The sequence below is a fragment of the Galleria mellonella genome, unplaced genomic scaffold, assembly GCF_026898425.1.
Source record: "Galleria mellonella isolate WM207_F2 unplaced genomic scaffold, CSIRO_AGI_GalMel_v1 utg64, whole genome shotgun sequence".
Taxonomy (NCBI): domain Eukaryota; kingdom Metazoa; phylum Arthropoda; class Insecta; order Lepidoptera; family Pyralidae; genus Galleria; species Galleria mellonella.
Window position 1 is genome coordinate 1,694,709 of NW_026442133.1, and position 16,811 is coordinate 1,711,519.

Here is a 16,811-nt window from a genome sequence, read left to right on the forward strand (position 1 = left end):
GTCGTCTGTTTGGCTACCTCTGACCCATTCGTATTTCAGCCGTGAGGCAATTATGTTTACATGGCTGTATTTCGGTTTGAATGGTGAGTTATGGCAGTGAAATTAGAAGGTACAGAGTCATAATACCTTGTCAACAATGTTCTCATAAATGGTAACGCATGAATGACATCAAGAGGTAAAACAACAATTTGATTCATATTGTAAAAAATTCCGTTTTGTTTTCTCATTGTAATTATTTCTTATAATTGTTTGTACCGATAATAGGTTTACTATTGTAATCTTTTGGAGGAAACAATAAAGAGTTTCTATCCTAGATAGATATCTATCTATTAAATTAAAATTAAAAATTGTATTAAATATAAAAATTGTATGAGTCTTGGTTACTTTATTAAAGAATTTATTTATTATTATTATAATAATAATGTGATGTCCATGGCACTATTCATGTCTATGGATGACGGTATTTATCAGATGAGTCGTTAGCTTGTTCGTTATTCTAAGTTGTATAAAAAAAGAAATATTTTTTTAATAAATAGAAACACTAGTAACAATCACTATTTGCTTCCACAAAAGTTACGTGAATTGTAGCAACATATCGATTGTGATGGATAATGCACATACTGCAATGAAAATATTTAAATTTGGAACTCGAAATCGTGGGTTTATGATTGAATTTTGTTTTAGGACAAAAATTCTTCTACGACAATAAGTTTCAATCATCACAAAATAATAAGAAAATACACAAAAAAACTTTATCTTTTAGAAAAGTTATAAGGTTTACTCATTTAATAAATATATTAAAGCCTGCCTACAATTTTAAGACAATAATATAGATGCCAAAAATTCTATCATATAGCTTTCATTATGTTAAATATCTGTTTAAAGCAAATTAATATTTCATTTTATTTCATTCCAAAATAATCATAAAAATCAGTTCAGAATTGGCGACGTAATCGCAAACTACCCAAAAATACGGGTCAAGTTTAAGTTAGGCATCCAAGAACAAAACAGTGGAAATCGCATTTAATTTGGTGTAGTAGTTTTTACGTGATATCGGAGCAAACATGCAGACATACGAATTTAAAAAAAAAATATCGCTTTGACTTCTGTTACATCTTAATAAGATCTGTCGTATCAATTTTTCTTAAGTGTCTTCCATGTACAATACTGTCTAGTCGCAAGTGTATAGTGTATCGCAATTATATTGCCTATATTAACATATTAGTAATTAATATAGAATAAAAAGTTGGCAAAACAAATACGCATAAATACATACGTATTTAAATACAACTAAGTATATTGGATATTCACTCGATCATTGTATAATATAAACCAATGTAAACAAGATTTCTTTACCATTGACGGGTACCGAATCATCTCTAACACCTTAAGGCAGGTTCCTTGAATAATCCCATTTCGTGAGGCTTTCTGTAAACACGACGTATTTACCTGTTCCACGGTGTGATCGAATCGAGTGAGCTCTGGGATTTGACAGGTATTACCATGAGCTCCAAACTCATATTACATCTCGATCAAATGGTAATCTAACACTGATCTTGTTATCCAGAGATATTTACTGACGGAAGACAAATGAGTTGTTCGCACTTGGTAAGATCTTATTGTACTGTAAGTGTGAAAATACGGCGTATTATCGTGGAACGTTGTAGTGTTTTCAGTTTACGAATGGAATAATTTAGCCTCGATTAAATTCGTTTGTTTTGTCGGCTGTTAGGTGGTTTTTCCACGAAGAGGAGCGTTTTAAAATTGTGTTTACAATTTTAGTTTTTATAAGCAGTTAATAATTTTAACTATACCGATATATAAAAAAGTCTATGTTTTTATCCGCGCTAATTTCTATCTGTACTATAACAATTAATTAAAGTGCATTACTACGCTGACTAGGCTGCTTGGCATAGCTTTATTTATTAATAAACCTATCCCCTGGTAAGTAACTATGTAAAAACTTGTCATCTAAGGGGAGAAAGGATTTTAATAACGGGGACTAGCGACCCTATAACTAGCAATATAACCTGTCAGATTGACTTCCATGCAGTTCCAATGAAAATCCACATGTTTAATTATTTTTTCATTCGTCACGATGGGCCAACTGACTTACTTCCATCCTCGCCTATTATCACTCACTATTGCTCCATCACAGAGTTACCATTCCATTATGATCAATTAAAAAAAATCTGTCCTCAAATAAATAACGGTATAAAATATACACATTTACTATAATTTTATATCTTAAAAATTTTCTTCCATTCTAAATTTATATTTCTTCGTCTTATTAAATAATGTCATAGATAGATAGGTACATTAGATAATTTTTTTTTGGATTTCTATGTATTTCTATGTATCATTTCTAAATTTCTGCACACAAACATCTTGTAGTCATTCGATGAAACACCAGCAAGTTGGAGGCAAATACATCAAATTGCGGATATATATATATATATATATATATATATATATATGTATATATATATATATATAGTAACAACAATATTCCCATGTAAAAAAAATGTTAATTTTTTTTGACAGGTGCCAATTTCCATTAATGTCGATCCAAAAAGAAAGGTTACTGGATATTTTTCATCATAGTTGGTCTCTAAAGTAGAATAACAAAGATGATAACTCTACATAAAAGCTAGTATAGCTAACCATAACAACATAGTAATACTGCTTAAAATTTATCTCTGGATTCCAAGCCTCTCAAATCTAAATATCATTCAGGAAGCAATAAGAGTTCGCATTGGAAAGTCCAGGTTTTCATATTTTTATTAAATTGCTGCGAGCGATGCGAACCGTCAGCAACGGAAAATAAATTTATGTTTAAATTTATAAACCGAGACTATTCGAAACCGTATTCTTATTAACAAAATAAAAGAAATAGTAAGTTTTATTAAACTAGAAATTTCATATCAATGTTTGGCGATTACAGTTATTTTGTTTAATGTATAATTAAACAAAATAAGTAGGTAGTATATACCGTTACTGGAATTAAAGAAAAAAATTTCAAATCGACCAAGCACAAAGTTATTAAAAAGTTATTAAATTAAAATCGTTGATGGCACTTACAAATATATAAGTATCTATCTTTAAAAAATAAATTTAAATATATTAAACTAAAAGGAAAATTTTTCCTTTACATTATTAGTAATAAAGTAAGAATTGTGTATATTACTATTTTTATATGTTAACAACAGTATGCCATAGTATGTGGTCCATTCAATAGCTAACAAAACCTTCGCATGCCTGCAATAGCAGGATCATATTACTTAAACGTTTTTAATCCGTTAAACGGCTTTAGGCTATTTTTAATCAAGCTCGTGGTATACCGAAGTAATCTGATACTACACTATGTGGGTCTAATCTAGCTCTCGAATTTATACTGTATGAATGGTGACATATGTGAAAATAGAAGATACTTATAGATATATTTAAATATATATCGTACCATCCGACAACTGTCCACTGCTGAATATAGACCCATCCCATAAAATTTTGCCAGTAGTTGCTACGCTTGGTGGGCGGGTTGGCAACCGCAGTTGGGATTTGATGATATTTTAAGAGGGACGCTGCTGCCCATCTCTCGACCATTTAGTTCCCTTAGTCGCCTCCTACGACACCCAGGGGAAGGAAGGGATGATTCATATATGGTATAAGCGAAATATATAATACTTTATATTGAATAACGTAACTCATTCCTTAAAATTAGTATTATTATTCATTAGTAGGTTTCCAATTTATTTCCTAGAAAAAAAATATATTACCAGAAACTAGAAACGAAAGATAACAACCTGAGAATTACAAGATATGTACATATCGATTGTTGTGTAGTGCTGTTGGTATAGATACATGTTGTTTTTTTTTTCGAGAATTTTAATTTATTTTAGATTTGTGTAATATATTATTTTTGTAGAAAATCAATTTTTAGACCCTATTAAAGAAGACATGCACTAGTTCCAAAAACGGATTAAGTTAATTAACAATTCATTATTAGTATAGATTAAATATATAACGAAACTTTAAAAGTATCTTTGATTAACTTAGATTATATAATATTAGAAATATTATTGAAATATGGGCATTTTGAATGTTACGTTTACCAGTCGATAAATAAATTTATCCCTTGACGAACTAAAGTCGTGAGGATATTTATCAATTCTTCTCTTTACCTTGCAAGTCTTACATCTTAAATGTACTCCAATATTCGTTTGTGAGTTGCTAAATTATTTAAAGTCAAAACAATTATGAAAGTTTATGAGTAGCGTAGAATAACAAGATGCCGGAATACAGAATAACTTTGCATTTTTCCTTTATGCAGTTATAAAATACAAAACAACAGAGGAAAGTCGTGAGCAATACATTTTGTCGTGGAAGCATCAGGCAAAGAGCGATTCTATTAATAATTCTAGATGCCGTGACGAGGTTGGCTTTCTAAATTTTTCTCTTTTTACTTTATCTGCAGATACAACAAAGTATACACGTGTATTTTTATAACACATGCAAATAAGGACGCGTGATATTTATTGCCGTTTTCTAAAAAAATATATATTTATTTCGTACAACAAAATATGTGATTATAATTAATAAAAAAAAAGATTTTCTTTTCCAGAAAAAAAGGTAAAACAGCTCTAAAAGTATACACCGTAAGATTCCATCAATTAAGCATGGTAAGTGTAAAAAAAACACTCATAATAACTTATATGGGATAAACTCACAATGGACAACAGGATTGAAAGGAAAATACCCGATCAAATCTTAAATTAAAATAGATAATAATTAATAATTTAGTAACACGTTATGTAAAGAAAAAAATAAGAAAATAAAATAGTTAAAAATTTCCTCATTTTAAAATTTGTTGAAAACGAGATACAAACTAAATAACTACCACACTAATAATGATTTAGTAACATATATAAAAAATAATGAAAATAATAAAAGTAGTTGAAATTTTTCCCTAAAATAACTAATAGATTAACAGTCATAACCGCATAGTTCCTTATAAAGTAAGTAGCGCTGAGAAAGGATATCACATTGGAAACTTATATCAAGAGTTCCATATAAGAAATTGTAGGGAATTGAGAACAAAATCTGCTATACTTTAGTAAGTGTCATCTGTCAAATATCAGATCACATAATATGATAAAACATCACTCTTGATATTAGTTTTTCCTACATTTATTTCTGAATTTCTACAATCATATCGACAGTAATTGTAATGTAATAATTACTGTTTTAATTTACATGTAATTAGATCGAAAAAAGTCGACTAGTTTCGAAATCAATTAGTGATCCTTAATCATGAGCGACTGCGTTTTTTTTTTATTTTTCCTTTGATTAACTTATAAAACTTATTAACGTATACTAGTAAGTGTTAAAACCATTTAAAAAAAATTAATATAGCGAAAAAAGAAATAAATTGTGAAATCATACGACGTAACTCGAAATCTGTTCACACTTGACTTTCTTTACTTTAAATCTTGAATCGTTTCTTAGCTTTTCCTTGACAAATGACGACGCATTCTCCTTTTCCCATCGGCACCGTACTGGTGGAAACAGTGATGGCGTCGATCCAGGGCAGTAATTTACTGAAATGATGTAACATAATTTTTAATGGAGATATTTTTCATCGGAGTCTTCCAGCACAGGTATTTTATGTTTATAATAAAACCTCAACCCACGTTCTAATCATATATTAAATAAATTGAATAAATTTTTATTCTTTGTAACTTTATTTTTGAAATCTTAATATATTATTAGCTTCTTCTGTTAATCTAAATATTGAATTTAATTATTTTAATTTATTTATAACTAAAAAAATAACTTGCATTTTAATAAAACTATTTACTGTAAGATTTACAATTTTTTTTACCTTTTATTCTGTCATCATCATAAGGTTATAGCGGCATGTCCCTGACATAATTTATTTCAATGGAACTTACCTACTAAACAGAGTTGAATAAAATTTAGTATACAAATAGGTTATGTTTGAATTTAGGAAATAGATTACTTTTTATATTGATTCTAACACAAACAGCTACTAATTAAAATTTCTAATAATTAACAATTATGTTACCGGAAAAAGATATATGGTCCATTAAAATAACAAAGTAGATCACTTTAAAACTTGGCAGCAGCGTTTTCCTAAAAGTTTTCTCACTTTGAAACTGAAGTTTCACTGTTCAAAGAAGTAATGTGAATGAATTGTGTCGGAGTGCTACCTTAGCCTGTAGTTTCTATGCGAACGAATGATCAAGTCAATGAACGGCTTGTCACGCGATGATCCAATTAGAGAAATTAATTACTTCTCCGAGTTTTTTTTTTTTTTTATTGTGTAAAATATATGATTCAACCGATAATGACTGATATTACCAGAAGCATCACTGACCTTCACAGAATCCACATTAATTTTACATGTTACATAATAGAATCAACATTACATTCAAACCGCAACGTATGTTAGCACGCAAGGCGGTTGTTTAACCCCGGACGCAAAAGAGGGGTATTATAAGTTTGACGTATCTGTGTGTCTGTCTGTGGCATCGTAGATCCTAAACGAATGTTTTTTTTTTTTTTGTTAGAAAGCTGACCATATAGAGATGCATCTTAGCTATAATTTATAAAGATCTGCTCAGGTGTTTTAGGGGTTAGTTAAAATTTTTAATTTTATTTATATTTTTGATGGAAGAATTAACCGGCCAGTTCTCCAGAGATACCCATGTAGACAGCCCTGTATAAAATACTTATAATGTTATAGCGATTATATTATTTCTATTTACACCTTGTTAATTTATATTTTTTTTTTTTGTTTTATTTTGTTTTATTTTCTATGCATATATCTACCACGAGTATATACGTAAAATAATTCTGGTTCATGGATCAAACGATTGGTGCGATTCCGTATTACTTTCAAATATTATCTTATATATTGGAGGCCGTAACTAACGTCTATTAGAAATACAAAATTAATGCACGCACGAGTAACTTTATCTTCGTGTCAATTTTGTCACACTTGGAGCCGTGTGCATCGTACGTGCGTGTATGATGCGACGTGACAAAACATAAATTCCCACAGAATTATTGATGAGAATGAAGAACTTGCTGCGGTATAAACTAATTTCTTATGGGCAAAGCTGCAGTAATACTATCCATAACCTATCGGAACAGTAAAATGAAGTAGAAAATACAAGAAATATTAATATGGTTAATTTATTGTAACAATAAAAAACCTGCGCTATCGGTATACGCTGGCGGGGTACCAGTGAGGGATGATAGGTGAGAATAAAAAAGCAGATCAGTCAGTCCGTCGCGATGAGTACACCTGGAATTCAACACCGTTGTTTCCAGGGGGGACCAAGTGGAGGTCGACCTGATAGGGTATGTTGCTAGCGATGGGACTGGTATTACTTACAACCTCCCCTGGTTGTTAGGGAAGTAGGAGTCCCATTACCAACAATATATCCTATCACTAGTAATAAATATAATTAGAATTAGGTAATAATAATGTAAAAGATAGGCTAATACATAAGTGCATAAACGAATAAACAACAAAATAGTAAAGACAGACAGACAAACAAAAAAGAACCCAGCAAAATGTATTCCCTGTATATATTCCCACCTAAGCTTAAATACATTAGTTAGTAAGTGTGTATTAAAGTATATTGTGTAACAAACCTGGAAATTAATATCCAGGCTTAAAGAAGAAAACAAAAAAGCAATATACCCTATCAGATTGACGTTCACGCTAATTCCTAGTAAATTTATCACAATAGGTAAACTGACTTGATAACATCCTCACTTATCGTCACTAACTAGTGCCCTGCACCACCAGCGTATAGCGTTAGCGCAGGCGGGGTTACCATTCCATTATAATCCATTAAAAAAAAAACTAGTGCCCTGCCAGTGTATAAAAATAGCACAGGTGAGGTTACCATGTTATCATAACCCATTTAAATCTTTAGCCACATTCTCTTTTTTATAGGTACTAAACTGTTACTTTATTTCTAACTGTTAGTATTCTTACTTTATTCACAACAAAGATACCAGAGGGAGACTTTGCACAAAAGTCGTTTGCTTGGGCACCTCTGTCCCATTCGTGTTTCTACCGTGAAGCAGTTGTGTTTGCATGGCTGTGTTTCGGTTTGAAACGTGGCATATAACAGTGAATTTACAGAGTACAGAGAAATAACACTTAAGTCCTCAGGAATGGCAACGCATGAGGAGTATCATGGACGAAACAGTGTACTCTATTATGTCCATGATACTGCTGATGTCTATAGGCGACAGTTACCACTTCCCATAAGGTGGGCCGTCAGTTTGATTGCATTCTAAGTAGCACAAACAAAAAGATGTTTACATTTACACTTACAGCTAAAATAATAAATATTATTCAAAATATATTGCGTAGCTGTTTATTAAAATTATTAATTAAAATATACACGTAAACGAACCATAAAACGACACAAAAATCAGAATCTGTTTATTATAACAAAATTATTCCAAACCTCATGATTCTTAATCACTCGTAGTCATTAATATCACAGGAAACGCTATTACACCATAAAATTGTTGATTTTTCAGTGATCGCCTGAAAAAAAATTGAAACGATTTACCGTAATTTTTTTTTTATATATATTTAATGCAGACAACATTTTTTTATTCAGCAGTTACTGCGATGTAATATTGTACATATGCATAGTAACATTAGAAACGGAAGCAACAGGTGGTAACAACTATACGGCCCTATGGTAGCCTATGAACGCCTACAATACCAGAGGCATTACAATTTTTACTTTTAGTTACACAACGATTTTTTTATAACACGTAGAACGAAACAAGGCTAATGTACTAACTGAGGGGAAAGAGATTGTTAGTAATGGAGACTGAGAATCCCATTGCTAGCAATATATCCAACCAGGTCGACCTCTTCGCGGTTCCCCCTGGAAACTATCATGGTTAATTCCTAATGAATTCATCATGATGGGCTAACTGGCCTGTTTTTATTCTCATCTATCACCCTTCACTGGTACTCCGCCAGCGTATCCCGTTAGCGCAGGCGGGGTTATCATACCATTTTCACCTATAAAAATGTACTAACCGTCCCCTGTAAACACGAACATCACAAAATACATTGCAATGTCCATCGTACACTCAAGATGTTTTCCAGGGCTAACCACATGGAGGTCGACATTATAAGGTGCATTACTAGTAATGGGAGTGTTAGACTCCATTACTAACAATCCCTTTCCTCCCTGAACTATAGCATATATTATATATACTAGTATAGTACTATATTATCTGTGACTTTAGTGTTATGCCTGAGCCTCCATACTCTGTAATTTCACTGTTTTATTACCACCCTTCAAACTGAAATAGCCGTACAAATACAGCTAATTTATGGTAGAAACATAAATGGAACAGAGGTACCCCATGCAGATGACTTTAATACAGTCACTCTCTCCCTCTCTCTAGTATCTCTATATTCTATCCTGTACCCTTCTAATAAAAAATGATATCATTATTATATTAAACTCGTCTAAATTAGTTACCTTTTATTCTGTTTGTTATAATCTTCTATTTACATAATATATGACTGTATTTACAAGTATATTCCTTTTTTATGTCAAATAAGAATATTATTTGTATTTACTTTTAGTGATAACTATGGTAACAATAATAATTTATATAATGCTTTTATTAAGAACTAAGCATATTTTAAATATTCCAAACTGGTTCTAATTAGAATACGTATTTAGTGCTTCTTTCTTGTTTACTGTGCTGGATTTTTTATTCAGAACTACGACTTCATGCTTGACTTCAACATAATATAATAAGAGAATGTAGACTTAAAAATCTGAAAAAAAAATAGGTTGACATAATTAATGTTCTAAGGTTAGCTGGAAGGGATTGCTATTAAGCCGCCCATTCTTGTCTTGCATTCATTCATAATACGAATGATTATTAAAACCCAAAACAATTATTATTATTTTGGTCACTAGGATTAAGATCTACAAATTACGTAAAGCACAATTGATAGAAATTAAAAAAGAATGAAAATATCAAGTTCAAGCATAGTTAAAGATTCAACCAATAAAAATAAACAATTTTATGCTTGTTATGTGTAGTATAGTGTAATGTGGAGTGTTTGCACTCTATACTTAAATAATATACAAATCAACATAAATATTATATTATTTATGTGTTTTTTTTTTATTTATTTATTTTTTAATAACAAAAAAGTTAAATAAGGAATAATTAAATGAAAAATATATATTGATTTGTATATCTATATAAATCTAAATCTGTTCATTTATTACAGACATCTTTTCGAGAAAAGTATCAAGAACTTCGGAATATTATGTGTTTAATATTATATGTAAGTATATAGTACTTAATAGATGAAAATAGAAAAATTAAAAAGTAGTTTTTGCTGTTTCCGATAAAAAAAGAGTAAGTATATAAATAAAAAGTTTATTGTACTATACAAACCGAAATCATAGGATTCACCCCAGCTCTCAGTCCACAAGCAGCCTTAAACTCCATTATGGGTTGCACTTGTAATAGAAAAGGTAAGAAGATCTTCTTATTCGATATCGACATCTCTTCCCAGTGTATATTGCAATACACGACCTCTGGTATATCTTCACTCTTAAAATCATTAATAAATTCATTTTTTTTTATACAACGTAGAATGGCAAACAAGCTGACGACTCACCTGATAGAAAATGGTAACCGTCACCTATAGACATGAGCAGTATCATGGACATAACAGAGTATACTGTTTCGCCCATGATACCCCCCATGCGTTGCCATTCCTAAGGACTCAGGTGTTATTCCTCTGTACTCAGTAAATTCACGCCATATCCCACCCTTCAAACTGAAACACAGCCACTAAAACACAGCTGCTTCACGGTTGAAACACGAATGGGACAGAGGTACCCAAGCAATCGACTTTTGTCACAAAGTCTCCCTCTGGTATTATATTTATATATAATAATCAAATTATAACATGGTGATGCATATACAAGAGAGATATTTAATAGAAATTGATATGAAGTGTTTTAATAACAGCACTAGATGTCAAAATAATAATGTTTAAATATTTTGCCTGTCTATATGTTTGTTCTAGTATCATAGAAAAGCTATTACAAATTGGATTCAGTCATTATCATCTTCCTACCCTTATTCCAATTATTATTTGGGATCAGCGTTATATGTTATTCTCTTCCATTTTTCTCGTATCCATATTACAAAAAGATTTAGTTTATAGTTTTACGACTGGCCGCCTGCCTGACATCAACCCTCTTTGGGAATGCATTTGTTGGTGGTTTCCGTCACCTACGATATAGAGGAAAGGATTGAGGAAAAAGGAAGGAAATGTTGGAAATGCGTAAAGGAAATTGGTAAATAAGAGGAATAAGGGACTTTTTTGAGAAAGAAAATGGGGGTGCACTGCAGTTGTGGAAAGGACTGCGACGCATATTCGTATGCCCTTATTCTTGAATCGGACAGATTTCTAGAGAAGGACACCCTAGTATTCCCTATTATATTTCTGAAGGTTTAACTTAAAAACAAGTAAATTACACTACTTAAAGAAAGATCTTAGATATGGTACAGTCAACATCGTCTTCCATCAGACCTTTTTCCATTGTTTGGTGTTAACATAGCATACTCTTGTCTACTATTATATTGATTTAGTCATCGTTCGATTTGAAGGGTGGGATATGGCGTGAATTTACAGGGTACAGAGGAATAACACCTGAGTCCTCAGGAATAGAAACGCAAGGGAAGTATCATGGGCAAAACAGTATACTCTGTTATGTCCATGGTACTGCTCATGTCTATAGGCGACGGTTACCACTTTCCATCAGGTGGGCCGTCAGCTTGTTTACCATTCTAAGTTGTATAAAAAATAACATTCTTTCACAGTTTCTTTATATATTTTAAATCTTTTTTGCCTCGTGAATCATTTAATTTCAAAGTCATTTTTCTTTTAGAAGCAATACAATAGCTGTGTACGAATATGTCAACTACTTTCTATCCAAATTTTATGCTGTTATCGTATTATTAATATTATATATGTATATGGCTTCATCTTCATCATCAACTCAACCTATTAACGTTCTATTACTATGTATAGGTTTCATATTAATCAATATTCTGGTAACCAAGCGACTTGGTATTGGATTTTAATCAAAGAATTAATTTTATTTCCTTTTATAAGATGGATATTCCCCTAGGCGCCTTTTACAATGTTTTGGGGTTGCAAAGAAATGGTGATGTATTGTACTACAGTAATCACATAATTCAACAAGTCAGAATATATAGCTCTACATATATTTTTCGAAGCGTAATTTTTGTATTTATTTATTCATTCTTTATTGCACAATAAAACTTTATGCGAATAGCAAGCTTAATGCTATATGCATTCTCTACCAGCTAACCATTAGGTAAAAACAGAAAGCGTATGAAGAGCTGATGCGGTGAAAAGTATATAACATAATTCTCTAAATCTCTAAAACATAAATTTTAGTTTTACGTTGTAATAAAATCATTATTTTATGAACTACTATTTTTAACTAAACTACAACTATATATCTATAACTGATAAGTTTAAATACTAGATCCTATATAAAATTTATTAGATCTAATAAATTTGGAAATTAAAATGAAACTCAGAACTTATGTACCTGTCGACGAATTTCTTCCAGTACAAATGACATTATGATCAACTCTCCCATATATACCACAATCATTAAACCGTATTGCATCTTGTCTCCTTTGGGCTAAAATTAATATATCATTTAGCAAATATAGATAAAATGCAGTGTAATTTTCTAATAAAAAAATTATGATCACTATAGATAGTGCATTACTACATTGCATTACTGCAATTTAAAATGGAAATTTCGCAAGTAATTTATTATCATTTGTATTTATTTTATTGTCGTCAAACAGTCTATGTTAAGTCCCATAATTATAAAACCTTTTTGATTAGAATTAAAACAAAATTGCAACAAAGACCCATTCGTACATACTTATCCATAAAATAACTTTATTCTTTTTTAATTTAAAAGGCAATACCAATAAGTTATCTATTGTAACAAACAGTGAAAGACTACTTTTTTGTAATAATATCAATATAATATTCAAAATTCCACCAAGGCCCAACAATCTAGTAATTAACATACGTAATCCTTTTTTTCTCTGGTAGTTAAGTAAAAAGGTATTAGATACAATTTTTATAAAAGAAATACTAAAAATTAATACCCCAAACATCAACTCGTACAATAACAAACTATCTTCAAATAGATTCTGCAAATAATTTCCACCTATATTAATACCAAACGCTGACTCCATGTCTTTGAATTTTCTGAAACAAAGTACACATTGTTGCATAATTATATTTTTTTAAAGTTCTTATTCATAGAACAAATAGTTATAACAATTTTATAATTGTAGTATGATATTTCTCGGGTGATGTAAACTTCAAGTTATCTCATAACATTTATCCAAGATTTGCGACGTAGAAGACTTTATTTATTTATTTATGAGGAGTATTATAATAATAAAACTAAATGCCACACTATCACAACGGTATTTTTATGGACGGCGGTATTCATTGAGCATCAGGTGAGACGCATATTTATTTACCCTCGTGTTATACAAAAAAATAACACCAATCACCTATCCTCAAGCAATACGCTGTAATATGAGAAACTAGGCAACAAAAATCGAATAGCACAATCCAAAAATATATTAGTTTGACTTCAAATAATATATACTTTAAAATTATAATTTTTTAATATAAATACAAAATCATAACCCCATAGATTACAATAAGAATTATTCAAAGACACAATTAGCGAAGATTATCTTCGCTAATTGTGTCTTTGAATTTGAATCTTATTATATTATATAATATACACGAAATATATATATGAATTATTCGTAAAAGAACCCATGTAATGCGACCTTGTCCGCCCCTCTGTTTCAACAAATACTACTAATACTACGTAATTATTGGTTATAAATTTAAAATAATTTACATCTACACAATCGAAAAGAAAAATATTTTACTTTTTTTGCTAAGTTGTACAAAAGAAGTATTCAAAATTTCAAGGAAACTAATTTCAAAATTGACTCACTAGTCCAAATCCCAACTTGAACTAGTAGTACGTCATTTTAAAGCGCAACTATGGCCCAAAATAAAAAATTAAAGTTTTCAATATGAATAATAATAAATATTAGGCGTCTATATTTATATATTGCTAATAAAAAAGGAACAAATGAATTATATATCATATAGCGCTTTATTTAAGTTACTTTATTACATACATCTTATCTTATAAACATGCTCATATTATTCTACTGCTCTTAAGTCCTGTTATTATTTTAGTAATTAAATTAACCTTCGTGATTCACTGTACATTCAAAATATTAATCCTTAGAGAACGCTACTATATAGTATTGTCTAATTTTTATACCATACTTGTATTCTCATTTAAACAGTAAAATTAATAAAATAAACAAATACTTACTGTGTAATGAACGCGTGATACTTCATCGTTTCAATTAATTCAAATCTCATCTCTTCATTGTTTAGCTTCTTTTGGAATCGTACTTTAATATTATTTTTAAAAATCTCAATGTGACCGATCAAATTGAAAATGAATGCAAAATTCAATGTATCAAACAATGTGATGCTACTGCAACCGTATACTGTCGATATACAACTAACTATATGCATAATAATCCAATTGTTGACATTGTATCCATAATCGAAAGGTGCCCATAAATATAAACACGTCTGTAATCTTACAGTTTTATTTCGTATGAGTTCTTTGTGCGCTATATTATTGATTATAGGCATAACAAACCATAATGCCAAATCGAGAAATAATATGAATCCTATAAAATATCCGGTGATTCTAGTATTGCGTTCAACTTGAAGCACCTTCTGAAAAAACATGTACATTTGTTAAGGGTGCCTTGACCTCGACTTACTGTCTTATCTAACAATTTTAACCAGTATACCTGAACATTTTTCCCAAAGAGAAATATGTCAAAAACATCAAAAAAGATAAGACTACCCGTACTGACTTGATAGCGGGAGAATTAACTAGATGTAGTTCCGTGTTAGTGTGGTTGCCATATTTATAAAAAAAATATCATTTTCCAACTCGTATTTCTTTGAGAATAACTTAAAATATGCTAAAAAATTTAGTTCTAGTTTCAACCTGTTTATACTATAAAAGAACTTAAGGTAGTACTGTTAATAAAAAAAAACTCGCTACACTGTCTGGGATAATTGTAACAGCTTGAATTAGCTTTTACTCGCGACTTCGTTCGCGTGGCCGGGATAAAAATAGCCTATATCCTTCTCCTTATATATTACTTGTATATTATATTAAATTTCAAATTAATTGATCAAGTTATTAAAGCGCTAATAGCTAACAAAAATACAATCTTACTTTGACATTTACAGTATTAGTAAAGATTTGTAATTTCTTATAGATTATTGGAAACGAATTTACTTTATTTCACCGTTGACTACAACCTCTAGTTCAATGACATACTTTGGCTTTCTTCGCAACTCCTTCCACGTAAAGTTTCCTTCAGTAATATCTAATAATATAATTATATAATATGACATAATATATATTACTACTAAGTTTCGTTTAAATACATAAAATATTTGATATAATATACCAAAGGAAGACTTCATACAATAGTCGTCTGCTTAGCTATTTCTGTCTCTTCTGTCATGAAGCTAGTGAACTTACTTGTATATTAACTTACCATTTTGGCAAAAGGGTCTTTTGTAGACTTGTAATAATTGTATATATGTATCTTGGTAAAAAATTCTCCAATAAGTTTTTGATAACTTTTGAAATTGGTCGACAAAATTTTTACCTAAAATTATTAGACAGTGTTATTAAAAATATTAACAATATTAGGTAAGTATTTAAATGAGCCTTACACAGTAATACATAGCTTTATATTTTGAGTTATAATAGCCTTTCGTTTGGGGTAAATCTTATCAAAAAGTATGAGTATATCAAATATATCAAAATTATTACGGATTTTTCATATAGCAACCCTAAATTGTGGCTAATTGAGGCTAGGTAACATGGGTGCATTGTATTATATTTTTGCTTATCTTTCATTTTTTAACCAAGTTTTATTAAAAATTCTTATACCTGCATGAATCAGCAACGAGATCTTAGGTTATCAATAAACTTTACAGTACGAAATAGATTTACTTACATTAGTTATAAACGCTACTGGCCATATAGAGAATATAGTACCAAGAGTATCAAAGCTCAACTGCTTGTAATTTAGAAACAAGAAAATTGTTAGCAAAACCAGAACTCCAGGCGCATATATACGAACTACAGCTCCACTAAATTCTGCCAATAGATTTGTATGGGCCTTCATTTCCCACCATTGTGGTTTACATACTCCAAAGTAATGCATTAAATATGCCATAACATAATAAAATCGCTGTTTAGTTGGGCATTGTCTAAAAGAAAATGTATTATATATTAAAAATCTCTAGTTATCAATAACATAAACTCATCATCATCATTTCAGTCATAATCCGTAGCCTCCCCCATAGACCGTAACAAGGAACTGTCCTGAACCACTTACATCCACTAACTTCTTGCAAGGCATTTGAGGTCGTCATTCTATCTAGTGGGGGTCGCTCTACACTGCGTTTGCTCATACGAAGTTGCCACTCAAAAACCTTTCTAATAATATAAATTAATAGAATATAAATTACAAGTTTCATTTAGAAA

At 30.4% G+C, this 16,811-nt stretch overlaps 1 protein-coding gene across 1 annotated transcript; it reads right to left on the reverse strand.

The window, feature by feature from the left end:
• Positions 1 to 4,545: 4,545 nt before the first annotated feature.
• Positions 4,546 to 16,528, reverse strand: LOC113521071 (uncharacterized). Its single transcript, XM_052900206.1, has 9 exons — positions 16,279 to 16,528; positions 15,811 to 15,924; positions 14,550 to 14,968; positions 13,279 to 13,381; positions 12,699 to 12,794; positions 10,498 to 10,656; positions 9,558 to 9,862; positions 8,514 to 8,596; positions 4,546 to 5,597 (listed from the first exon to the last, which is right to left on the reverse strand). Exons 1-7 carry the CDS (start codon positions 16,498 to 16,500, stop codon positions 9,806 to 9,808), a joined length of 1,170 nt encoding a protein of 389 aa, XP_052756166.1. The 5' UTR covers positions 16,501 to 16,528; the 3' UTR covers positions 4,546 to 5,597; positions 8,514 to 8,596; positions 9,558 to 9,805.
• Positions 16,529 to 16,811: the final 283 nt, after the last annotated feature.